Source organism: Ochotona curzoniae, unplaced genomic scaffold (genome assembly GCF_017591425.1).
Source record: "Ochotona curzoniae isolate NIBS_2020 unplaced genomic scaffold, NIBS_Ocur_1.0 scaffold_4505, whole genome shotgun sequence".
In the NCBI taxonomy this organism is placed as follows: domain Eukaryota; kingdom Metazoa; phylum Chordata; class Mammalia; order Lagomorpha; family Ochotonidae; genus Ochotona; species Ochotona curzoniae.
Window position 1 is genome coordinate 8,134,873 of NW_024467118.1, and position 27,842 is coordinate 8,162,714.

The 27,842-nt window shown below is 41.3% G+C and overlaps 1 protein-coding gene across 7 annotated transcripts in view; it reads right to left on the bottom strand.

Moving 5' to 3' along the window:
- The window catches only part of LDB2 (LIM domain binding 2), a 333,309-nt gene that overhangs the window by 57,547 nt on the left and 247,920 nt on the right, over positions 1 to 27,842 (bottom strand). For all 7 annotated transcript variants that reach the window (XM_040965820.1, XM_040965827.1, XM_040965821.1 and 4 more), the window contains exons 3-4: positions 9,221 to 9,393; positions 1,882 to 2,004 (exon numbers count right to left, since the gene is read on the bottom strand). In XM_040965820.1, the coding sequence (XP_040821754.1) occupies positions 1,882 to 2,004; positions 9,221 to 9,393 (296 nt within the window). The remainder of the gene's footprint in view (positions 1 to 1,881; positions 2,005 to 9,220; positions 9,394 to 27,842) is intronic.

Consider the following 27,842-nt stretch of genomic DNA (forward strand, 5'->3'; position numbering starts at 1 on the left):
AGAGCCTCAGGCTGGAGATCCATGTCCTCACCGATTTCATGCAGGATTGTAAGTGTAGGCATTGATTTTTCCAAATGCCACCACAGTGCAAAAGAGAGATATAAATTACCAAGGACCACTTCATATGGCCTGTTTGGTCAGAACCTCCTCCCCCCAATTCTTTCTGGATCTATTTAAAGATGAGTCTCTTGGTTGTGGTTGTTTCTGCTTCTCTTTCTTAATGCATTCAGTCAATAGCCTCGTGTTTCCTCATTGGCATTCATGAGGCCATCGCACTCGGACTGATGAGAGCTAGATCTTTTCTGTGCTTGCTTTATTTTCACAATGATACTACCAATTGGATGTGCATACACATATAATAAAGTGTGGGAGAAAACCGGCCTAGGGTATTATTTTTATGTGACTGTCTTAAAAGAAGAGTAGTGTTGACATGGAGGCTGTAGGTTCAGCCTCATCTCTTGTGCTAGGTGAAGCTGATCCTCCATGAAGCAGGCATGGCACTTCAGGATGAAAATAACTAAAGGGAAATGCTGTTGCTGCTGCTGTTGGGCAATCATCAAGCCTGCAGAAGACCCACTATGGGCCAGCCCTAGTCTAGGGGCTTCATGGACCATCACTATTTATCCTTCCTTTAGGGCTGTGGCTCTGCTGCCCCTCAGGCTATTTTGGTAGTCATGAAGAAGATGCCCCAGCAAAGAGAGTGGGAGAAGGGATTCAAATGAAGAATGACTTGTAGCATGGACCTTTGGAAGTAGTGGACCAGGAGAGAAGGGCACCGCAACAGAAAACATGAGTTCTTTGAGAAGAGTAGAGCTTGGGTTCCTCAGCTGCAAGGAGAGAGGGGAGGACAAACTTTGGAGTCAGCCTGGCATGAGAGGGCTGGGAGACCAAGGCTTCTGGATCAGAATAAGCTGGGTCAAAACCCTGACTCAACACATTAGGGCTGAGAAGCACTAGGCAATTGATTGAACTTCCCTGAGCTTATTTCTTCCCTTCTCCTATAGGGAATAATCAGTAACTTCTGGAAGGGGCTTGAGGATTAAACACCATAATGTGTGTAGAATATTTAGGCCAAGGCCTGCATACTAAATAATCAATTAATGGTAACTATAGACATTTTATTCTTCCTAAATTATTCAAAGTCCTAGTCTTCAGACCCATCAGATTTGATTTTCTCCAAAGGTTTTTCATAGAAGTTGTTATAGCTTTCGCGATATGGGAGGGATGTAAGTCCTTGCTCTCTGATGACTTTTTAAGGCACTGCATCTATTTTTTCTGTACCTCTTAAATACATCTCTGGTTTAGCATAGAACCTACCCTTTACCTAAATGCTGACCAATAAATGTGATATGATTTATAACCAAACGAAGCCAAGAGAATCACAAATATTCCACTTCAAAGGCAGCATGTGGTTAGAAAGGAGCAGTGCTTGCTAAGGCAGATCTGAAGGGCTAGTGGCCCCACCTCCCAGCAGGTGGTTCTAATCAAAACGAGAAACCGTTTTTCTTCTTCTTTGTTTTATTTCATACCCCCTTATGTGTAACAGGTTTATGGGTCCAGGCAGAGCTGTAGTTGATAATGACTGAACAGAATTTAAAGGAAAGTAGAAACTATTTATTGAGGTAACCTCAGTTTGGAGTTTAACATAACAAGGTATCGAAAACAGTCTCCCCATGCACCAAACTCAGAACGATGGAGAAGATTAAGAAAACCCTGGTTTAAAATGGCTTAGAGTAATACTTAGTATGTGGAGTTAATTCCTTAAAGAGGAGGGATTCTAGAGTTCTTTGACAGTGAGCCAGCGTGTGAGTGCTGGAATTTTCCCATTGAGTAACACGGAATGGGAGAGGAAGAAATTAAAATAGAAATGAAGTTACTCACATGCATGGCTAGAATGCTCCGCGGGACCAACTCTCTGTATTGTCTAATGGTGAAGTGCCACGTTTTTATTCTCATGAGATCATCAAAGGTGAACTCCAAGATCAGTCTGCCTTCGGTACATACCTAGAAGAGACAGGCACACTCACTAGTTAGATATTTCTCGTTCTGTATTGCACACATCAGCAATCCACCTGCTCTCCTTTGTTGACCACGGGTGGCAGTGGTTCTTGCCAGTCACATGGCACAAGTGGTTTACCCATGGCACACAGGCACAAGGATCTGTTCTAGAATCAGTGAATTTGAATGTTCATCTGCCTCCCAGTCATGAGGTATTGTAACTAGTAGTTACTTCTGACTCTGCCAGATTTCTTAAGAAGGGAACAAAATTCACAGGGATAGGAGTTTTTGGTTAACCACCCCTGACACACACTGGGTATCCTCCTTTCCCCAAATGGTCCTGTCTCCTTTCCTACCTCTCCATGTTCACTCTTCCTTTACCGTGGGAGCTGGAGTTCTCATTCTAACCTAAATTGTCCTTTGGAGAACAGTAACTAGTACCATCACGCATGCATACTTAAGTGTGAATTACTACTACAAACATAAGCAGGAAATGTTTTTATTTCCACAAAGGAATTCTGGAAGGCAATGCATAGCCCAAGACAGTGGATATCAGTTACTGACATGTGTAAAGGCTTATTTGGAGAGCGCATTCCTGGATCTTGTCACATCACCAAAGACAGTCTGTTTACACAAAGGACTGGAGTGCTCCATGCTTCTAAGAAAAAAAAAATATATCATAATGAAAGAATTTTGGAGGATCTCCTTCTTGACGGAATAATCACTGACAAGATAGCATGTTTATCTTCTTTCAATATTCTTGTCATTTTCAGCATAGTTTCTGTTTTGTTTGCCAGGTTCTTCATTATTAATGAATTTGAGATGGAAGAAAATGCTAGGCAATCGTACGACTGTAAGCCCATATCTTCTGAGTAAGAGGACATGTTAGTAACATGTTGACCCAGTTTAAATCGTAACAGCTTCTTATTTCGCCTGCATTTATTTGCCAGAAGAAAACTGCAAAAGAATGAATAGAACCTTCGGGAATCAGAAAGTTCTAGATTTGAATCCTGTGGATTCTCTTTAGAGTCATTTAGGTTCTCCAAATTTCTGCTTTCTCCTTCATACATTGAGGAAACTATCCCCAGATGGGGTTGTTGTGAAAATATAGTAAATGAAATTATATATGTAGATTGTCCAGTATTGTGTGTGTCACAAATGGAATCAAAGTAAATGATTGCCCTATAGACAAAAGAAACACAACCAGAGGAAAAATGAATCCCTAGACCCAAACATGTCCGAGCGTGCCCTTGGATGCATGCCAGTCATTTCTGGGGTGCTCCTTTCACTAGGAAGTCTTCATTCATTTCCTGAGTCAGAGCAGCTCTGTCTCTCTCTCTGCTAATACATTGGGATTCTGAGTAAGCAACTTTGGAGGGAAGACCTCTTTTTTTTTTTTTTTTTAAAGATTTATTTTTTTATTTTTATTGGAAAGGCGGATATACAGAGAGGAGAGACAGAGGAAGATCTTCCCTCCGATGATTCACTCCCCAAGTGAGCGCAATGGTCAATGCTATGCCGATCCGAAGCCAGGAGCCTCTTCCGGGTCTCCCACGCGGGTGCAGGGTCCCAAAGCTTTGGGCTTTCCTCGTCTGCTTTCCCAGGCCACAGGCAGGGAGCTGGATGGGAAGAGGGGCCGCTGGGATTAGAACCGGCGCCCATATGGGATCCCGGGCATGCAAGGCGAGGACCTTAACCACTGCACCACCGCGCCGGGCCCGAGGGAAGACCTCTTAAGCTAAAAGCAGATGAACAAAACCTTTATGAACACATCTGAATCAATATGAATTGATATGAAATATGAATATTTCTAAGACTAAAGTTCATAAAGTGTCAAACTTGCATGAAGTATTAATATTCACTTATTTTGTTGTGAATTTAATACAAAGCACCATTTCCTGAACACCAACCAGGTCTACGGGGTATAGTGGTTTTTATGTACTCTACCTAAATGGAATATTTAAATAGACCAAAAACCAATGCAGAAAAATTACTAACAAGTGCTGACAGCTTACTACTTGAGAAAGAGGCTGTTGGTGTTTGCTACCTTTATTTCACAAAAGGTGTTGGAAACAATGCAAAGTAATTATTGAGGTTCTGAATAACTTCTGTTTCAGATGCAATTAGCAGAATCTGTGGGAATTTGGGACATTTGGGCACACTACCTTAGAAAACTTTGCTTGAGTCACTTCCAGAATCTGTTCCTGGCATCCTGGCTGAGAGAATAGAGTGCACAAAAATGAGGAGGACACAACTGTCCCAAATTACCCCCACAGAACATTAGCAGCAGTGGGGTCAGTATATCCATGTTTTCAAAGTGTTGCATGGAGAAGAAGCCCCATAATTCCTTGTGATATGCCTGTGACAGAAGCTCCTGCTTTCACAAAAAGGAGGTATGCATGGCCATCCAGCCATCATTAGCAAAATGTCTTCACAATGCAGAATGGGGATATTTGGATGCTACAATTCCCCCATTTAAGGGGAAGGGATTTTTGGTATTTAAGCCAAGATTAGCAGGGTTTAATGTCAGGCGTTTATCCCTTCTGTTGGTGCAAGTGGAATCCAGGGCAGGTGGAGGGTCTGATGAACTAACATCGGAAAAACAATTTCAGAAGTGAATGCCCAGTATGTTATCCTTCTGGTGGACTGCTCAGTTGTTCATCTTTAAATTTCAGCTGAAATTGTGCTTTTCGTTCCATTTTAAATGAGCAAACTAGTCGGGGAATGTTCGGTTCAGAGAATGAAAGAAAGAGGCTTTTAGTTCACACAAGTTGTATTAGTCAGCAGAGAAAGCCTGACAGAATACTCCCTGATGGAAAGCTGCCTGGGACCACTTCCACACGGCGGAGTGGCCACATGAGGGGAATGGTCCCCAGGGTACATAGCACTGGGCTTTTATAAACCCGAGGCACAGCGGATGGAGAAGGCAGCAGCTCTTCAGCTTGCACATGTGACATGTAGTGTGGGATACTCATCACGGTAGGATACTCATCACGGTAGGTGCTGACCTTCTGTGCAGAGACAAGGTTAGGGTGATCGGCCATTGCCAGCATTCCTGAAGGGAGCATCCGTCAAGTCACTTCTGCTCTGCCCACCTAAAAGGGGGCTTTCTTGGAATCTAACTATCATGTTGGTGAGTTATTACAAAACTCAAGCTCCTTGTAAAACAAAACCAAGGGATCAGCTTTTCCAAGGGCACACCATATGCAAGATGGGTAACTTTAGGATTGAATCTGAGTTGAGTGTGTTGAGTGCTTTCTTGAAGAAAAATTAAGTGGCTTCTTGGAGTGAAAGGAAGAGGGAAATCTTGGTTATCACTGGGCATTCTCAAGTAATTACATCTTCACCTTGTCCTCGGGCCCCAGGCAGCTTCTCCGTCACCTACCTTTATGATGGAAGTTAAGGGAAACTGAAGGCTTTGTGATTTATTATACATGTAACATATATGGAATAACAAAACATATGTATGTATTTATATTTCTTGCTCATGAGTGGTAAAAAGATGGGCATAGCATATTGAGGGGAATTAATGTCTTCTCTCAGAAAAAAAAAATCTGTGTATCCCTTTTAATCAATACAATTAATGTAGCTTTTATCTAAACTTGTTTTTTTAGCTGCTTTTTTTCACTTGAAATCCAAAATCAAAAGGGGTCTCCAATTAAGAAAACATTTTCTGTTGTGCTGAATTCATGTTACCGTACTGTGAGCTCTGACATTTTGTTTCTGTGGTAACCAAAATCAGCTGATTAGTTGGCATGGCAACAGAAAAGATGTAATCCCAGCAGACACACTCTAATCAATGCCCCCAGCACAGATGGTCTCCAGAGGATCAACAAGAAAGAGGCTGGCAGGCGTTCAGCAGATCACGTGCTAGCTTGAGACTAGGCCAGGAACAAGAGAACTAAAAAAGAACATTTCTAAAACTATCCGTAGCTGTTTAACCCCTTTCTTTCTTCAGCTAATTGTAAAGCATTATTGAGCATGTAGCTGTATAATCCACTGAGTTTCAGGTAGTCATCAATTCACTTTCTCAGCTTTGAACAGCGTGCCTGGAAGGGTGCTTTCTGATCCCCCGGTGTGCAAAGCTCACTGTGTTTCACTTGGACACAGAGAATATGTAAGTGTTCGTATTTATTACACATTCCAGCAATATGACCACTGATATTATAATTCTATAGAGCTGGGAGAAGGGTAGGCATTCTCCAGTCTGACATGGCACAGAGGCCAAGCTAGGAATGATGAACTCGCTGTTAAAGACCTGAGTTTCTCTCCAGTACTTTTCTTCATAGTCAAGAATTTCATGATAAATACTCATGAATAGGAAAAAACAAAAATAAAAACAAAAATTTACAGAGGTGGTGACATTGTCCAGTAATGGTTGCAACTGTTGTCCTACAAGACCTCTATATAATGCCAAGGAGGTCATGGTGGAAGTGCTCCTCCCAGCATCCTGCAGCACCCCCACCCTCACACAGAGCATGAGTCAGGCGTCTTTGATTCTGAAATCACTGGCGTATGCTCGTCCCATGATAGAGCCTCATTTTCTATTGGAGACCAAATTTGAAGCCATGAAAGAAAGGTTTATGACAGGTTTTAAAATTCTAATTACAAATGTATCCATGATCTATAATGTTCCTGGAATCAGGAAATTACAAGATGCTCCCTCTCCTCCTGCGCCATGTTTAATATCATTGTTGATTAGAATTGCAGCTGAGTTTTGTTTCACCAGTTGGCCACATTTTTGTGAAAGCAACTCAGAACCACTGGGTTAAACACTATTTGGGGAATGAGAGATTATTGGTAAAACAAATTAGAGCAATGTGATAAGCTGCCTACACATCATGAGCTGAGGCATTAATAGTAAAATAACAATAATAAGCTTTGGCTTCTGTACTCTTTCTTTTGTGACACTGAAAGTTCACAAACTCTCTATTTCATTCTAAATATCCACAATATCTTCTTATGGGAAGATGAGATATTTTAAATTAATATAAGAGCAAGAAAGAAATTATAGAGATTCTTCTCAAGTTTGGGTTGTGCGCTAATTACAAAGAAGCAAAAAAATAAAGGATTGAAAGAAAAAGAACCCCTTCAAATTCTTTAAAAAATAACTATACTTAATTAACATCTGGCCAGGTCCACATAACTGAGACACATTCCTCAGAAAATGGCAATTTTCTTTGCAGTATGGCAAGGGCACACACATTAGTATTGAGTGGAGTAAGGTGGGTGGTCTGGATAACTCATCCAGGGCCTGGGAGAGCTGTGGTTGGCGTCCTGTATCTTGGATGCCTGATCAAACCGCGTCACTCTCAGACAGGGGTGAGGGGCAATCCCAGAAAGGAAATACTGCACCCCAGGCAAACCTGGCTCAATTTGGGTGAAAACCACAGTTTATCCATTCATCAGAATATCGGGATTCTTTTTCTTTTAAAACAAGCCTGGAATGTTCAACACTATACCTTTAAAGCAATGAGCTATGCTCATTTATGAAGATGTCTGAATCTGAGAAATAAAAAAACCAGAATAAATATATAAAAGGGCTCCTACAAGGTACAGTCTGTTTTCCAGTGGCTACAGGCTTTGGAAGTAGCTCCTTAATTATGACAAAGCTTTATTTAATTATCATGGATTTTTTCCCCCTTAAAGCATAAGAGGTTGGTATGTTTGCCTGAATTAGCTAAATGTAACATTAAGCATACATTTTTTTTTTTAAAGAAAAAGCGATCATGAAGCACTGAGAAAAGCTTTCTGAGCAGTACTCAGACTTGGTAGCAAGCCAAATAAATAAGCGCTGTTTCCATCTGAATTCCAGAGTGCGTGGATGTGCCGCATCTCTGGAATGACACGGGGGTAAGGGTAAATTCAGCATCACTTAGGGCATCCTTTTTCCCACAGAGAACATCTCTCCTCCCAGCACAGATTCTGCATTCCAATACAGCTTCTTTGTTTCCTCTCTGCCCAGTCATTTAAACTGAAAGACAGAAAACCGCACCCCTGTACTCCGTGAAAATATCCACTGCGAAATCAAGATGCCACAGAATCAATAACAGCTGATCGTTGGACTTTGACTTTCTCTACCAGCATGGGCAAAGAAGAAATTGCACCCAGAAAAACCAATGAATGAACAACAAATATTTTGTTTGCATTCTCACAACCTAGCTGCATCAGTAACAGCCCATCTTTAGTTTTATCATTTGGAGTTTTTTTAACAATTGATAATCCAATTTGTTGACTGTAAGGGAGGATCATAATGTGTGTTTTGTTCCAAAAAAAAGATAGTAAAATAGTTAACAATGCAAATTACTTTCATGCCAAGTCATAGTCAAAGTGCAACTGACTAGTATTCATCAAAACAAACTTGTTCGTAGATTCTATGACCAGATGTTTGTGCTTAGCAACTTCTCTTCTTGGGAGAGAACAAAACAAGGGTATTTTGCAGTGTTCCAGAACATTTCATGGTGGGAATATTGGTCAATTTTCCATGTTTGTCAATGGTTATAGGTGTAAAATACATAGAAAATGAGGTGAAATAATTATCTCCTGTGCGTTTGGTTTCACACACCTTGGTGAGGGCTTTGAATTTTGTTACACTAAGTTACCAGTGACTAATACTCTTCCATTTTCTTGCTCACTTTGAACCATTTTAGGGTTCTATCGTGACCCCAATATGAGCTGCTTATTTGATGTGTTACTCGAACAATGGTAAAACTTCCAAGAATTCAGAGAAACAAACTCATCTCTGAATTACTTAATTTCATTCATATTTTTGGAGTGTTGTTATGTATCTTACCAATTATCATTGTATTGCAGTTAATAGATTCTCTCATTTGGCAAAATTTGAATATAGCTTTTAAAAAACCTTTTTAAGAAAACATAGATACTGACTGCACAGTAATTGGAGAATGTTCTTTCAACTGTTGAGGCCCAATTCTAGCAAAGAGAAATTCCATTTCAGTAACTAAAGGTGAAACCTGTCTTGAGTTTTGAGGATCTCCCCTGTTTGGTATTTGTGTTCTCAACGTCACCAGCAGACATCTGAGGTTTGTGTTCAAAGAGAGTCTAGCTAGCCATTATTGAAAACAAGATTCCATCAAGTTCCTAACAGTGGGTGGCTGAAGATATGAGAAATCATCTCAAAATTCCCAAAAACAATGATAATTATCCTCCATTACTTCACTCTGAATAAAGTGCCCGGTGAGGCCTGTTTCCTGTATTGTACCTTGGTAAACATGGGCTTCCCATGCTGAGTGACCATGGCACACTGGTCGCAGTCCACTGTGATGGATGAATTGTGGTATGACTCTTTCGAATGCTTGAGGATGTAATACAGGTCGGTCACCCCTCCTTCAAACACAGTGCTAAAGTAACGGGGGATGAGGGTTCTGCCGATAGCTGGGAGAGAAACAGAGAAAGCAATCATTAACCAAAATACCAACTTCCCCACATCCTTCCCACAGCACTGCCAAACCTACACTAACTGGGTATAAAACCTCCCAAGACAGAATTCATGGAGGTAATAGGCATGACTTCTTCTGGGTGCAACCAACACACACACACACACACACACACACACACACACAAGCATATGGTCACTTCTCCAGATTGTGTATCCAGTTGAAGTTAGTTAGTTAAATAATAGGAAAATGAGGGAAATATATTAGCTTTAGAATGAGGGAAATATATTAGCTACTCTGCACCTTGCAGATAGTTCTTAAGTGAACATATTTTCTAGAACATGACACGTTGATATTTCATGCATTCAACCACTCTGTCATTTACAAACAAGTTTGCCAATCATGCTTTATTTTTATCACTAACAATTTTAATGCAAAGTTGAATGACATAGAGCTCTGTAGTATGTTAAATATTTGGACATTTTCTCATTGGAACTTCAGAACAATCTTAACAAGCATAGATTTGAGACCAAAGGGGTTAAGATGAATGCCTCCAGAGGCTATTGGGGCCCATACATGCACCTTTATTCACATCAGAACTGCTGCTTCCTCCAGCACCATCTTTTTAATTGCTTTAATGAAATCTCTAAAAAGTAATTGCATCTCCATATGCAGAAAAACATGACTATGCAAATACTAATTATTCTACCTGCCCTTGAGCTGGATAAAATATCTCCCTGGAATAAATGGCCCACTTTAGGAGAACTTGACGCCTCTACTTGGTTTAAATTTTCATGCCATGTGGTTGCCTGGTTCTGCCCCGTTTTAGTCCGAGTGACGGTGAAAGCAGTCGGGCCTTTCCGATACAGTGTTTAGAAACCTGCAACAAGCCCTTGCTTCAGCAATGCTTTAAAATCCTCTTACACTGGAAATCCCAACTCATATCAGGAATTTTGCCTATGTGCAGATTTTAAGGCGAAGTCTTAAAGTCCTCTCAAGCTATCCAAGGTTTTGTGTAAATCTCTCACTTTCACTACAGAATGCCCCCTGAAAGACAAAAATAACATTAATGCTAAACTACCAAAAAGAGCTTCAGTCAGGGAGATCAGCCATTCAACACTTCATGTTTTTAAAATATTTAATTTCATTTTAAAAGAATCAGTGTTAATCTACTTCATATGGATCCATAGCTTTTGTACATGAACTTGGGAAAAAATACATATAAAGAGAGTACTCTGCCAAACTATTTACTAAAACGATCTTCACAGGATCTTGATATGGGTGATGAGTGTCTGAATAATTTATATCGTTGTTATCACTTCATATTTGCTGCTGATAAAATCAATCAACAAGTGTATGCTAAATATTCCAAAACTTTGGTGATTTCAATCTGAATAATTCTTATGCATACATTTCCCAAATACTGTCTGATCTCCAATACTACATATTCATTCTCTGAATACAAAATCCAAATGAGAAATTTGAGTCCACCATATTCTTAAACATATGCATAGCTAAAATCATAAAGAAAATTTATAATGCTAAAACCATATTGTATCTTGCTAAAGAGATAAAATTAATTGAATGCATTTCAAATATTCTAAGTTGAAGCTAATTACCATAAATCAGCTCAGGCAATTTAACAATTTAGAATCTGCAATTTTGATAATAAATACAAACCATAAAAATGTGGAGGAAAGGTGAAAATATTTCACTACAATATCTGAGGAATTGTCACATTCTGTAGGTTATGGAAAATAACCACCACTGGATTAGTCACATAATTGTTTATTCATCACGAATGCTGCGTAATTTCATTCCTTTACAGTACTATTTGCTATCTATTATGATTTTCACTCACAGCGTAAGAAAGCTAAAACAGTGAAAAGGTTAGGATTCCTTAACTTTAAACATAAATTTTTGAGTAGCTCCCCCAACTTCAGAAAATGTGCAAACACACTTAAAGAGAAATACAGTTGCCTTTACAGGATAATTTCTGGCACTCTCAGAAATGATTGTTACAGGTATTGGAGATGTGTTTTTGGCCCTGATTCTTCAGTAGTACTTCGGGACTAGGCACAGAGCTCCAGCTTCCGCTGTGTAAGCAACTGCTGGTCTCCCAATGACCCGTGACAGTACAATCCGCTCCTTGCATATGGTTCTCTCTCTTTACATCTGGACAAACACTGTATCTGCTTTAATTAACAGACATCAGAACAAGACACCTTGTGTTGACTTTCAGTTACACCTGAACATGACAAGATCTACAATGATCCACTTTGAACTTGAGAAGAAGCAAGTTACTATGAATGATGTGCAATTGTCATCCTGGGAGGAACCCAGGGTACCCATGTAAGGAGTTCTCATGGAGAAGAGATTGAATCTTCCAGCCAGAGTCAGCTTTGTGTGAGTGAGACCATCTTGAAAATGAATCCTTGAGCTCAAGCTGAGTTGCTCCAAGTTGGTGTTATATGGAGCAAAGACACGCCACCCACAGCACACTGTGCCTACAATGCAGACTCACCTATCATTCACATTCTAAGACATCAAGTGTTGGGATGTTTTAAGTATTCAAACGGATATCTGCAGCACCCTTTCTACTAGCTAGGCTACAAGGATGGGCCAATCAGAATTCTTTCCTGAAAGAGGAAATGGAAATTCAGAAGCCTGAGTATAGAACATACGAAGTATAAAACATATGAAGCCAACTCCATCCCTCAGTGTTCTCATTATAGAAAATGTGCTCCTCTTGGTGCTTTTGCTTAAACTGGTCTGGATAAGATGCAGTCATTTGTGAACTGAGAAATCCTCACTGGTGTGGTTCTATCATGGAATAGTGAACCTGAATGTGGAAACAGAGGAAGAGATGGGAAGATTCAACTGCAAAGATGTACATGTCTCCACACAACCGTATTAGAAGCTGCAGGAGATCAACAGGCCTATATTAACTTCCTGTGGCTGCTGTAGATGGTCACAAACACAGTGCATTTTGTTACAGTTGGGACAATCAGACAAGAGTTTTGCAGGGTTAACTATGGTATCAGCAGGACTGAATCCTTTCAGAAACCCTGGGGAAGAACCAGTTTTCTTGCCTTTTTTAGCATCTAGAGTCACTAGAACTCCTTGTACCTTCCCAATCTTCAAATCCAATACGAGCAGGTTGGGCCTCCCGGGCAGCACTTTGACCTCTTATGCTCCCACACAAGCATCCCAGAGAGCCAGTTCATTTCAAATTCTTTAACTTAATCAGATACACAAAGCCCTTGTGCCATCATGGGCAGTATGATCCAGGACCTGGATATCTTTGGAGAGGCCATTATTCTGCTTCCCATGAAGAACATAGTTGCCAAGAGCTTCTGTTTGGGGACAGGCGTTGTTACATATCTGGGAAAGCCACTGCCTGGGGTACTAAATGGCCTCGATTCGAATCTTCCATTATTTCCAGTTCCCTGCTAATATGCTTGGGAAAGCAGCAGAAGACTGCTCAAGTGTTTGGTCCTCTGCACTCACATGGGGGACCTGGACAAAGCTCTTGGCTTTGTCCTTGCCCAGTTGAGGCTATCATGGTCATTTGGAGAGTGAAACAGTAGCTGGCATATTTTCCTTCTCTCGGTGCTCCCTCTTTTTTCTCTCTACCTCTTTCTGTGACTGACTTTCAAGTAAACAAATTTTTAAAGAGCTTCTGTTTGGCAATCAAAAACATAAGTAATGTATACACTGTATTCAACACACAGAGGTGTACACATGTAAGACATGTCATATACAAGAAATTTGCAGAGTCAAACCCATGTGCATCCGTTGATTTGTTCAGGAGACTTCCCCTGAGCCTGGAGCAGGTGAAAAGCACCAAGGAAAACTCTGAAAACTCAAGGCAAAATTTTGTTTCTGTCTTTCAAAGTTGATTTTATCAGGAGAGGTCACAAATATTTAACCATAATATGAGAGAGAGAGAGAGAGAGAGAGAGAGAGAGACTTCCAGCCAGCAGTTTCTTCATAAATGCCCACAACAGCCAGTACAAAGCCAGGCTAAAGCTGAGAGCCTGTGTTTCCTATGTGGGTGCAGGTACCCAAGCACATGGGCCATTTTCTAATGCTTTCTCAAGCACATTTGCAGAGAGCTGGATCGGAAGTGGAACAGCCATGACTCAAACTGGCAGCCATAAGGGATGCCAGCATTGCAAGTGGCAGCTTCACCTTGGTGCCACAAAACTGGCCCCAATTTGTAAAAAATGGATTTATGACCATGAACTCATTACCGGTATCTTGTGACTCCTAAATTCAATGTATGATCTTGTTATTTTTGAAGTGTTGAGAAGATTAACATGTTCTTTTAATGTTGTAAATTAGCAAGCTACATAGCATAGTTAAAGATAAATTACTTTAAATGAGAAAGCATTTCAGATTTGGATTCATTGTTTTCCTAACTCATCACTTACAACAATTTAAAATCCAGACTTTACACTGCTACATGTACATGTTGACTTATATCTTTAGTTTATACTCCAATCCCTAGAATTAAAATAATTGGAATATTGATATGCATACATCTGCATTGTGCTCACATGAAAAGGATTATATCTTTCATATGTTCTTGGGGGTAACATTAAGACTAGATTACACAATATGTCTTTTTAAAGTAGATATAGGCCAAAGCATCAAGTGTTGATAAGTATAGAAATCTATATAGCAATGGAAAGACTTTCTGTAATAGGTGAGTGGAATGCATTATATATTATTTATCTATTTGCTCATGAAAGAAAATCATAGACTAAATTATTCAGGAGCCAAAATGTGTACAAAGAATGTTTAAATAGCAACCTACCTTTTAGATAAATATGATTAGACCAGAAATAACTACAAATTTGTTTAGTTATGGAGACTGGTGTTCAAATACTGTAGGAAGTTTTCATGGTTTTTCCGTGTTGTTTTCACCTATCTTTGGGCCCTAGAATCTTCCGTTATGCTAATTGTCTCAGCTATGAAGGTGGCATCTTGCTTCATTTTTTGAGATATTATTTCAGATATTAGGAAATCTGTAGGATATTTGCAGACATATTGGCTGATTTTTCTCCCAATTTAGAAAACAACCACTACAAGTTGAAGGCTCACTAAAAAAGATAAAGTTTTTATGCATTCTCCCTTTTTAGAGAATTTCAAATCTGTTAGTATTTGTGAAATGTTTTTCATAAGTTCTTATGGATGTTTAGAAGTAATTAGCAGGAGAGAATTTATGCACAGAAAGGAACTACATGGGGAAATATCACGGTAGCAGTCAAGGCACACATTAAAATAATAAAAAGACTAAAATGTAAACCCAGTGAAGTAGTGAAAAAATGGGAAAATTCACAAATTTTCTGAGAAAGCAGTGAGGCAATTTTGCCTTAACTTCACACCCTCTAATTCTCTGGACATCTGTAAGGTGCGAAGGCAAACTTTTTATTATTTTGTTTGCTTGTTTTTCATGATATGGTTCCACAGGCACAGAGTTCCCCCTTTAACGCCCCCACCCCATTTCCCCCTGTACTATTAGAATAGCATAGTTACTCTTTCAATAACAGCCACAAGTCCAACATTCTGCTGTTTATGTGTCTTATGACATTTTAGGTATGGCATTGGTAGAAAATCTAGTATCCTATTGTCAAAGTATATTCAATAGTTTCATTGGCTCCTTTCATTTGGGGGTAGAAATGCATAATGCCATGTCTCTCCACTTCTTGGAAAGCTAGTCTCCATTACACAGCTCATCTGTGACAATATATGTATTTGCATATTTAGATGGTAAACTGTTGATATAGTCCCTGTTCAAAAAGCAATTCTGAAGGTCTTCAGCTTTTTTGAGAATCCATTGTCTAGTAGGATCTTTTGATTTGGGGACATCATTTACTATTATAAATGTTGCTGATTTCTGTGTTTCAGAAACAAACAACTTCAAAAAATCAGAGTTGAAAATCTCATTTGAATGAGAAAGACTTGTAAATAATAATGTGCTAGTACCGCTCAACACTTGGCTATTACATAGCTAATTATTTTCAACTATGAATAGAAAGAACCGTATCAGATATGTTTTTAATGAGGCAATATTAGTTATATTAAAATAATTGATTGCTCTATGATTTCTAAGCTCCCTAACACATTTGTTGAAACTGGGAAATTTATATAGTTTTAATAAAGCTGCTGTCCTCTTAGAAATTCAAATGGAAATTCTCTTACTGAGGTATAGAATGAACACGAGGATTCCTTGAACTTGAAACCCAGTTGTATCCAAACATTAATGAATACATTATGCTGCCATGCAAACGAAGAGGAGCCTACGAGTAAAAGAAACAGTACTGTTCATTTTATTTATAGCAAACAGCCATTCTAAATGTCCAGAACAGTAGGAATGAGCCATGATGAATCCCTGTTGGTCTCCAGGGGTTCAAGGCAAGTGTTGTGAACTTTACCTTGGTAAGCTGTTACCATTTTCATCAGATTATGCCTTTTACTTATTTTTTCTCAATTAAAGCATTTTGACTTAAATATCTTCCCTGATTGCCTCCCCTGTGTTTTCAATGGTTAATTCATTTTTTATCTGCTTATGAATCCCTGCCATGGTCCAGATGTGCCTGGTACTATAAATAACAGACAAATGGGGAGACAAGATAAAATATGGTGGGATGAAAGACAAGTTCAAAGGAGGAGCTGAGGATGGAGCCATCTTGACAGAAAAGGTCACATGACAAGCTGTAATCAGAATGGTTCAAAACCTAAGGAGCAGTAAGGGCAAATGTGCAAGACAGAAATGAGTTTGGGGATGATGAGACTGGATGTTTACAGCCTCGGAAAGGAGGTAAGAGAAAGAGGCAAGAACAAATTATACTGAACTTTCTAAGCCAAGGCAATGTTGTCTTATTTTATTCTACGTGCAATGACATGGAACTGGAAGATTTTACCCAATAATATAACCTGATAAATCAATTCTGTTCTTCTGAAACGGGAAATACACTTGCCAACCTGGTCTGAAGCTCTGCCAACATTTTATCTTCCCCAAAATCTAATGCAGATTTTTTCTTTCATTTCTATTTATCAAATTTTCAGTGCCTCAACACCTGCACTAAGTGCTAGATCCTGGAGAAACAACAGGAACCAAGTGACCAAGATGCACCCCATTCCTGTGCTTCGAGACTTCTGACAAAGCCGTCCTTTGTGCCATTAACTCCTTAATGAAGGGAAAACAAATGGTTTCCACCATTCACTCATCACCTGGCACAAATCAGTGAATGACTTGATGCATTGCCTGCTTGAATTTGTGGGACCAACAGAGCAGGGATTTGCACAAAAACGTGATAGATTTCACCTCATTGAACTTCACATAGTGCTTCGGTATGTTAGTTCCTTGGGATCCTAATCATGGCAGTCATACTGCAGGTTATTTCTCTCAGATGTGTGCTTTTCATGATGGGCAAAAATTCCTTTAGTTCCTGATCCAAGGGCTTAACATTATGCAGCAGAAATGCTGAGCAACTGAGATCTCCTTTTGCCCAAATCTCTTGGTATGAATTGTCCACCTTTGAGTATGAAGTGGAAATTCTTCATTAGTTTTTGTAATAAATCTGCCCACGATCCAGTTACTGATGCTTTCTGGAAATGGTGCAGGGTCAACTGGGAGAAAGTGAGATGCCAGAGAAAGACCTAAGCTCAAGGATGAAGAGCATCAGTTGGTTCTGGGGATGTGTGTGTGTGTTGGGAGGAGTTGCCTTAACATGGGGAACAGCATGCGTTCAAATCTTGTCTCAATAAGCTATTCTGTTACATAGTGTATTACTCTTTTTTTACGACAGTGCAATATCCAATTCAGTTACTGAAACTTCCTAACAGAGTTTTGTATCTGGTAGATTTAGTTTTGCCTTCTGTATTGTTATTTTATAATAGTTCTTCCACAATTACATTGCTTATAATTATCCAAGGTAAACCTAAAGCTAACTGTTAAATTAAAAAAATTAGGAGAGAGATTTAATTAAATAAAATATGCTATGAAGAACTGACATCTTTAAAATACACACTATTTCCATACAGGGCTATGACATATATGCCCAATTATTTAAACAGTTATTTTTATCTCAACAGAACTTCATAGTTTTCTATGTACAGATGCTTACTATTTCTGAAATGATACCGGAGTATTTTAGTATTGCTGGAAGGTTAATGCAATGTTTTTCGTCATATTTCTATTTGGAATTCAGACACTTCACTGAACACTTTTGTTAATATTTTCCAGAATTTTTTTAAAGTTTCTATGCAAAGAAATCTCTCATTCCCAATTGTTAATAATTTTATTCATTTTCTCTTTTTCAACATACTTATGCCATTTTTCTCATGTTATTGCAATGGTTACAAAAGAACTTTCTGGAGAAAGATGAAATAATAAAGGAAGTTGTGTGCAATCTTTTCCCTCTGATAATTTTAAGGAATGTCATTAGGACTAAGGAAGATACTACATAGAGATTTGAGATCAGATAAATTATTATGGAAAGAAAAATTATTCTTTTGTTACATGTTTTCATAATTTTTAAAGCTGGTAGATGTTGGCTTGCTCAAATGTTTTGTTAATAATTATTGAATTGCCTTTTCTTTGGAAAAATATATTAATATGGCTCCAATCACTGAATGGCTTTACCCTTTCAGTATAAACCTTACTCTCTCCTATACACACATTTTTGCACAGATCTTTGCATACATTCGACTTCTGAATTCATTCTTCCCGTTGGCAATCAGGAGTGCACACAGTGCAGTCTTGGAGCTAGGGTTTTGAGTATTAAAATGATACGGTTAGAGAGACATCAAGTTTAATCCAGTGGTTCCCAGTAACATTCCCCATCCCAATAGGCTCCCTGAAGACCTTAAAATGCACACCTAGCTAAACTAATCACGTATTCTAAAAAAGTCTACAGAAGAAACATGTTTAGTGTATTGCTCTGATTCAAGCAGGCATGAGCTCAACTCCTGGCTGTCCTGATTAGCTCCTGATGAGTGATTCTGATGGCACTTATCATGTGGAAAAAATAAAATACAAAACACTGACAATTATTTAATAAATGTAATTAGGATATGCATGATTATATTCCACATCTTCATTTTATGGGAAAGGAATCTAACCGCCAGAGGAGTATTTCATTTGCAATACTTTTAAAATCACATCAGTAAGACATTCCCCGCAAAATAACATGTCACCATCACAGATTCACCAACATGATGGCCAGATTTAGAAGTTTTTCCATGTTAGATCTCAAAGTGTGAGCCTTGAAACTGGGGGCCTGAAGTAGTCTAAGTGTTGTCTGCATGTGCATGGTAAAATCCAGCCATTAACTACAGACACCTGGTCACCTGGTTCTTACTACAAAGAAGCTGTCTCCATTTCTCCTTTTCAGATGGCTTTCTGTTCTCCCCCTCAAAACCTATTGAAATGGTTAAAGGGGGGAAAAAATGAGCTGCAAACAAGGAAAGCTTTTTTTAAAAAAAGTTTCAAACACGCATACTCCATGCTGTAGTGTCTGGGTTCAACGCCCACATCTGTCTCCTGATGCATTTCCTGCTAAGGCAGCAGTGAGGGATCAAGTGCGTGGGTCTCAGCCACTCACGTGGGACACCTGGGTTGTGCCCTCTTCCAGCCATGTAAGAACTGCATCTCAAATGGACAATTCTTTTACAACCACTCCTTTGTTTTCAAAAGCATGAAACATCAGGAGTTCCTCTGAAACGATTTCACCATGATTGATCAGATCTCCCCAAACTCAAGCCAATCAAGACAGAACAGGTCAGGACACGTTGTGTTTCCCTATCAGCACAATTCTGGCTTAGATGAGCATTCCCAGAGAAACACACACAGGGGTTTGATTTTAAAAGTAATCCAGGGGCCAGGCAGCGTGGCCTAGCGGCTAAAGTCCTTGCCTTGAATGCGCCAGGATCCCACATGGGCACTGGTTCAAATCCTGGCAGCTCCACTTCCCATCCAGTCCCTGCTTGTGGACTGGGAAAGCAATCGAGGACAGCCCAAAACCTTGGGACCTTGCACATGCATGGGAGACCCAGAAGAAGCTCCTGGCTCCTGGCTCTAGGCTTCGGATTGACACAGCGCCGGCCGTTGCGGTCACTTGAGGAGTGAATCATCGGAAGGAAGATGTTTCTGTCTCTCCTCCTCTTTATATATCTGACTTTCCAATAAAAATAAAATAAATCTTTAAAAGAAAAAGTAATCTGAACCCAGAGTGGGTGAACTTCAGCAGACTCTCCTCGGGTGTACAAAGATATTCCTTCCAAGGTGTTCAGTGGTCACTGAAATGGAAGTTTATGCCCCTTTAGAAAGGATTTGGAAGGGACTGGACTAGTGAGTTAAAACACTACCCCGCGATGCTGACATCCCATTTTTATGCTGGATCGAAAACTGGTTGTTTCTAATCCAGCTTCATGCTAATGGCTTGGGAAAAGCAAGGATAGCCACAAAGCTTGGATCTCTGACACCCATGTGGGAGATGAGGCTCATGGATTCACCTCCACAGCCTTGACCACTGAAGTCACCGGTACCTAAACCAGTAAATGGAAAATACCTATTTCACTCTCTCTGTTTTTTCCTATCTGTAGTTGATTTTCAAATAACAAATATTTTAAAAATAAATCATAGTTCGAAGTCAAAGGAAAAGCCTGAATACTCAAAATTACAAATTGGTCTTCCTCCCCATACCCTTCCCTCAACTCTATTTCAGAATCATCCATACCTTTTCTGTCGCTGAGCACAGGTTGTTCCTCAAAACTATTACTTATTTAGGGGCTGGCTTTGTTGTCCAGTGGCTTAAATAGCAGCCTGCAAAGTTGGCATCTTGTATGATCACTGGTTCAAGACCAGCTGCTCCACTTCTATTCCAACTCCCTGCTAACGTGCCTTGGAAATAGCACAAGATGACCCAAATGCATGGGCCCTTGCCACCCATGTTGGAGACCTGGATGGCGCGTAAGAATCCTGGCTTTGGCTCAGTTCAGTTCTGGCTATCATGGACATTTGAGGCGTGCAAGAATGGATTTATCTCTACATCTTCTTCTGGAATTCTGTGCTTTAAATAAACGAATCTTACAGATAAAGAGAAGCAGCTGTTGCGCATGTCCGGTTTTCTGCAAACTGTGAGGCACCTTGATTCTCAGTCTCAGCTCCACATTCCCGTTTCCCTTGAGGTTTCTGCTCTCTCTGCCCTCTTAAAATTATTATGAGCCTGTCTCTGCAGAGAAAGTTCCTGTTTCATAGACAGGTTGTGTTGCTTAGTCAAGATTGACCTTGACCCAATGAGGTATGACCTCTCAACCCCAGTTTCTTCACCTTCCAAACAAGAAAAACAGCTTATTTGGCGTCGATGAATCACTAACCTCATGCAGGTAAGGGACTTGGCATGCGGCCCGACACTAAGTACCTGCCATCCCTTCCAACCATTCTCATAGTACTTTGCATACACACAGACCAGCACATGCCCCATCGTATTAGCATTACCCATTTTATTGCCTTTCCTTCCATGACTATAGGTCCCTGGAACAGGGTTCAGTATTGCAGTGCATTTGTGATGTAATTAGCTTCTTAGGAGATGCTTGGCATGTAGCTGAATGCAGACTTGGCTTGTCTGTTTGGACAGCGTGCCAATCTCAGACCAGCAGGCACACACATGGGTTTCTGATGGAGAGCTGGGGCCACTTTCAGTTCAGGTCCAGAGACCCAAAACCATAAGTGGAAAATAATGCTGTAGTGCTCCTGTCCTTGCATTTCTCATGTCTTCAAGCCTTGATCCAGATAATTACAGTTTTAGGACTAATCAGTTTCAAAGATTCAGTTTAGGATTAAAGTTATTTAATTCTGTGAGTTCTGTGAGTTAAAAAAAGTCTCCCCTTGCGGAGTGCTCAGTTTTGATGAGACCTCTCCCCCTACTGTACTTTTGTGCACAGTTCCCCAGCCTCAAGGCTCCATCTGCATGCCAAGTCAGCATTCCAGGGGAGTTTTACAAGGGAGTGGAGGTCTTGGAAATGAAAAGCAGTGACAGAGGGTCAGATTCACATTCCTAAGGGTCCACAGGGGTTGTGCTGTTGCCCCTTCGATTGTGTCTGCAAGAAAGGGAACAGCCATTCCAACAGAGAACTCAGTTGTTGCAAACAGCCCAAATGTATCCACCCAAGTCTGATGAAACCACACAAGGCTGGCATTTTGTATCGGGATTTTAGCAAGCGCTGAGGAGTTCGGCAGGGGCAGGCCACCTGTGGGTGGGTGCTCATTGGGTTCTGAAATGGCATTCATGGGCCTGAGTTGCAGCACCTCCTAGCTGGGGCTTAAACATACCAACTATCATCCTATCTGTATTAAAACCCAGACACTCATTATCCATGCTGACTTTTCACTCCTTTCCAGCTGTCCCTGCCTTGAAGCTGATCCATAGCCTCTCAGGGAGTGAACTGTGCCTCTGGTCCCTATGCTGAAACAATGCCTGTCACAAGTCTTACGGTGTGGCTTCAGCGCTTCCAAATTATAACTTGAGAGCAATTCATCGTTCCCCGCATTGGGAGAGGCACAGCACCGGACAGCTATGGCCTCTCTTTGCCTCCCCACCTCTCCTCTGTTGTGTTAAGAGCCTCATAGCCTGCCTTTTCCCCAGCATCTGCAGGCCTCATTTTCTCCCTAAAGTGAGCCATGAGATCAAGAGTATGGACATGGAGGCGTCTGAGTGCCCTGGGAAATCATCTCAGCCAAATGGTAGCTGTGTGATCTTGTAATCACTCCGACCTCAGGTTTCTCATCTGACAAATGGGGCTGAAAAGCATAACAACCTCATAAGGATGTCCCAGAGAGCACATCAAACCATCACACCATGCTCTCATCTCAGGCTAAATAATGCATCCTCACCTTAGTTAGTTTTCTTCATAGCATTCATTGCTACTCAGATTATATCACACATGTACATCATCCACTCCCCACAGCTCCAAGAAGGAGGAGCTATGGCCTCCTGTTTCTGGTGGTGCTTTCAGGTATTTCATGGGAATTTCATAAATGTTTGTTGCAGGACTGAGTCTGCATTGGTTTATGTGAAGACTCTACTGGCTACTTCAAATGATTCTATTGTTTTTATGATTCACTTGCCATAAGGATTAAAAACAATACAAACGTACTTGGCGCCTTGGTGTCTCATAGATAAACACCAGGAAGAGAGGAAGGGGTGGAGGGCCAGTGGATGGCAGAGACAAGGGTGGACAGGTGGCAAGCTGGAGATGTCTGGAGGAGAGTCAGGTTGGGTAGGCAGTGAGCGGCGAGAGAGCAAAGAGATGGGGCCAGAACACCACAGCACTGACTAAGCTGCACTCGCAAATGCATGCTATAGGTCAGGGCGACGCGACCACTGGGAGAAAAGTTCACAGAGTTGCTGGTGCGTCAGTGCTGCTTTGGTGTAGCGCACTGCTAGACTGGGGTCAGGTGGCGGGGACCTATCTCCTGTGTCTGAGATGGCGCCTCTGGCTATTTCCCAGAGCTGGGGAGCCAAGGATGTGGACTACCTCCATCTCACTCCAATGCTATGTTAGGTACCATGGAGGCCTTCCAAGCTAGTGAAAGGAGGTGTCATTGCTTCCCTTCCAAGTGTCCTGATCATGAACTGAAATGGACAAAATACATGGAGTAATGAGCCAAGCTTCCACATCACAGCTGTGCTGAATGCATACAGCAAGCACTCAATAAGTGCTGATGGAGGGAAGCAGGGCAGGGTGAATTCAGATGCCACATCAGGATAGATACAGACTCTATTTACATTCAGTTCACTATACAGGAAAACAAGGTAACTCAGTGTTTCCATGAATGAACTTGCAAGACTGTGTTAAACAGATGTGCAGAAAGCAATCTTAGAAAGTGACACCACACTCAGCAAACCCAGACTTGGTTTCATTCATGTGTCTGCAGTTCCCAAGTTGTCTTACAAGGTTGCAACCAGCAGGGCAGGGTCAGCTAGGTACCTCTCTCTGTCTGTCCTAGTGATTTCCTCAAATTTTTGGAAAATCCACTCTTTTCCAGCTTGCATTTGAATGACAGTGTATACCTGGCTGCTGTAATAATGTCTCCTCAGAGTTCTCGCTCTTCTCCCTCCCTCCCCTCTTCCTTTCCCCTAAGGCTTTGGTTATCAGAGTTTACCCTCTCCTCAGAGGGAACATTTTAGTAGTCTGGGTTTATGGTTACTGTAAAGAAGGAAGTTTGAAAGGCAAAGCTGGACGTGATCCCCGCTTTATAGCAAACCCCTGTCAAAACATAACAAACCACATCCAGAAATGAGCCACAGTGACAGAATGCAAGACCGTAAAGATGATGGAGATGAGACGGGACAGGCACTTTGCAGAAACAAACACCTTCTTTGCAAACAGGCTGGGCTAGTGAAACACTGAAAACCCTCCCCAAGGGAAAAAAATGGTCAGAAGAAATAAGGACAAAAACATAAAATTCAAATGACAGCTCAGTCTGAGGAGATAAACCTAAGGCAGACAAAGAATTCCATTTTACTAAATCAAGATGACATCTCCTGACTTCAACTGACCTCAGCAAGCCAGATCCTGAACAAGCATAAGATTAGGAAATGGTTACACCCAAAGGAAAAGGGACCCAGTGAGCATGTAGGTGTTTCAAATTCCCCCTTCTCAGGACATCCAGATTGGTACAGAAAACATGAAATAATCCACTTTACAGCCACAGTCATCGAGAAGGCACCGTGTGACATGCTTACGGACTCCGTGTTTCTAACAGCTGACTTGGAAGGTTCTTGGCTATTTAAGGTGTGAACCCTGTGGTTGACCAGAACACCAGCCCAGGCTTCTCTGGTGGGGTCAATGTTGGAAAGAAGCCAGCACAGGAGGAGGAAGTGAGGCAGAATGCAGCTCAATGCGATGCTGAGACCCACAGGGAAAGCATGTCTTCTAACTTAAATGCTCTTTACAAATGGAGGAAGCACCACCTGTCCCTTAGTTCTAGGTAGTTCCTCCAACTGCTCTTTCTTCATTTCTTTTTCTGGAAAATTGCTTTTTTTCTTGAACTTCTAACTTGTGAACTATTTTCTCTAGGATGTCTTCTCTGACTTCTGTAGGCCAAACTAGTCAGGGATAGTTCCTGCGAATCGACCAACAAGCTCCATTTCTGTGCTAGGACATTGACTAAGCATTACGTTTAGACCACCTGTGGAAGGGCAGGATTAAGGACCCGGGTCCTGTTCTCAACAGCATCAGTGGGACAGGCCTTAGGCTAGATTCTGACATTCTTCACACGTGCCCCAGGAACCAAGTTGCAGTGTTCTCTGTATCATAGTGGGAGACACTGCTTTATTTGAATCATGTCTATGCTTTCTTAGTAGGCAAGCTAGCTGAGTAGACACCCCAGCTGCTACGTTCACAATTGGATTCTGAGACATTTTCCGAGTACCCAACACACAGCACAGTGCCTTTGTATGATTTTGGGTATGTTCTAAGACACCCAATGGAAAGTTTAAGCTGTACATAGCACCAAGCCCTTTATTCACGAATGCCTTTTCTGATTTGCACCTCTTAAAAAGTTTAATTTATAAATTAGGCATTAAATTAAGATATGTGACAATATCTAATAATAAAGTGTAACAACATGCTTTAATAAATTATTTCAAGTTATGAATTGCTTGTTTCGGGAACTTTACATTTAGTATTTTCAGACTACATTTGACCACAGCTATCTGAGACCACAGAATTAAACCCACAGGTAACAGCGGGACTCCTACATGTATGCACACACATTTATGTGTGATTATGCCTGCATATATGTTTATGTATGTATGTATAGATGCAGTTGTGCGTGCACACACATACAGACATGGAGTGAAAGAAACAGATTACAGGATGCTCAGTTCAACAGATGAGGATGCAGTTGGTCATGGTGTGGAGCCCTGGGTCAGGTCCTCCCAGCACCCTGCTGGGATAACGGGCTTCCTCCAAGAGGGGCGTGCCCCAAGAATGTGTGTGCTCTCAAAAAACAATAGCAACAGAAACTTGCACTTCTTATTGTTTCCAACAGCTGGAGAAAGAAAGCAGGCTGTCTCACTCCTCCCAGAAGCTCTGCAAGCCGCACCCTGCTGATGACAGCATCCAGGGCTGCTCTGAGCCTGGGACGTGGACAAGCCCCAGACAGATCGTCCTCCAGGGGCACTCCTGCAGAGGACAGCTCTTCCAGTCTCAAACACCGAAGCCTGAAGTGAGGACACGTGCTGAGATAATTTTGGAAAACAGATTGGAAAGGTGAGGTCTCTTTCCTAACATTCCCAGACAGTTATGTTTCAGAGACTGCCCACACTCCACTTAACACATTATAATACAATTGAGTGCTGAGTTTTACCCCAGGTTCATTATAGTGGAAACTTTGCATGATGAATTTGTTGGAGATGAGGGATTTGCAAACAATCCAAGAAGCCAATTCCTGCAGCTACCCAGCCGTTGTGAGCGTGTGTGAATTGATAACTAGGGTGATCACTCGTGCAATTTCAGGCTGTGGAGATATGAACAATATCTCACTAGTGGATAATATCAGTTGTCAAGCATATGTTTTATAACCCCCAGTACTCCCTCTTGTTTTTGCAAGCTGCTAGTGCGTATCTTTGATTTTTCTTCTTCTGGCTGCACGGAACGCTGGAATGCTTTTATCTGGTTTTTACTCTTTTCTTGTTTTTGCAGAGAGGTTACGGTAGATAAAAGTAAAGAGTAAAATTCAAGATAGCAGATAAAGAAACATTATGAATTACCATTTCATCAGTATATTAAACACCGTGGAAGGGATTCTAAATGTGTATTTTAATATCTGTAGTCAACATTGGGAGAATTTTCCATATTTCAGATGCACTGCATTCTTTGCCTCAATAATTATCATGGTGGAGATGTAATTGCCTGTTACATCGCTCTGGGCCCTGGTTGTCCATAAGGGAAGGGAACACATCTAGCTCGATCCCATCTCATCATCAATGTCCAAAACAGTGTCTGGCACAGTTGCTAAATAATGAATCCATTCGTTCAGCACACTGAGTCTGTAGGCTACAAGAAGGCAGCTCAGGTAGGCTGGGAGCCAAGCAGGGCAGGGTGCGCCTGGGAGAGACAGTGAGCCTAGTGGAAGGGATAGGCAGGAGGGACGTGGTGAGTTATGAGTCTTAAATGACTCAGATGGCTGATACGGAAACACCAATAACTAAGACAACCACGGAGAACGTGGTCAGAGAACAGATAAGGGCCACTGCTCCCAGGTTGTCACGGTTCTGCTCTAATGGAGTTACACCCAAGGGAACTGCTCACTCTCTGCTGCCCCCTGGGGGAACTGGGGAGGAGTGCAGAGGGAAAGACCGATGACCCATTGGTTTCTGACCCATGACCGGCTAAGAGTGTCTGGACACCACCCAGCTCCTTTGACTTCCTTAGCTTGGAAACAAGCTCTGCAAGGAATGCTGGTTCTGCTCAGCTGCTCCAGGGCAGACCCTGTTCTACAGTGCTGGGGACTAGGTGACAAGTCTATATGTTCTTGGATTTTATATAAAGAAAGTCATTTGCCTGTAAACAAACGCCATACTCTCCAATTCTATCTATATCAGAATGATAAAATGGTGTCCTCCATATATGCATTTTCTTTGTCCTATTTCTCATACAGTTCACAACAGAAGAGTTAAAAAAAGTGTCATTTATTAGCATCTCAATTCACTGACAAGTAACCAGCAGGGAGTAAAAGAATTTCAACTCAGCTCAATTTTGTAAATGCTTTTCACACCACGTATGTGGAGCACTATGTTGCCTTTCAGAGTGGTCATACGGTAATCACAATTTCAGGGCAGAGAGCCCTAGGTGACACTCTAGGCAGAGACTCGGACTGACTCATGTCAGAGGCCATGGCAGCTGATTCCAAGCGGAATCTGGACTGCTGCCCAGAATTCAGGTTTAGAGATCAAACTCTAGGGCTGACCTAGGATCCCTATAGAAAAGATGCTATGAGGGCATCTTTTTTTTAAAAGATTGGTCTATTTTTATTGAAAAGGCAGATTTACAGAGAGAAGGAGAGATGGAGCGAGATCTTCTTTTTGCCGATTCACTCTCCAAATGGCCACAATGCCCGGAGCTGAACCAGTCCAAAGCCAGGGACCAAGAGCTTCCTCTGGGTCTCTCCCGTGCATACATTGTCACAAGGATTTGAGCCATCCTCTGCTGCGTTCCCAGACCACAAGCATAGAACTGGTTGGGAAGTAGAGCAGCCGGGGCACAGGCCAGTGCCCACACGGATGTTTGGAGGTGGAGGATTAACCAGTTGAGCCTCGTGGTCCCTCAACAGGCATCTTGCAGTGTTAGCTTCTTGAGGCAAGAACTCTGCTTTGGTTTTCTTGATTCAGGGCTGGACAAGGCTCAGCTTAGGGCCTTCTAATA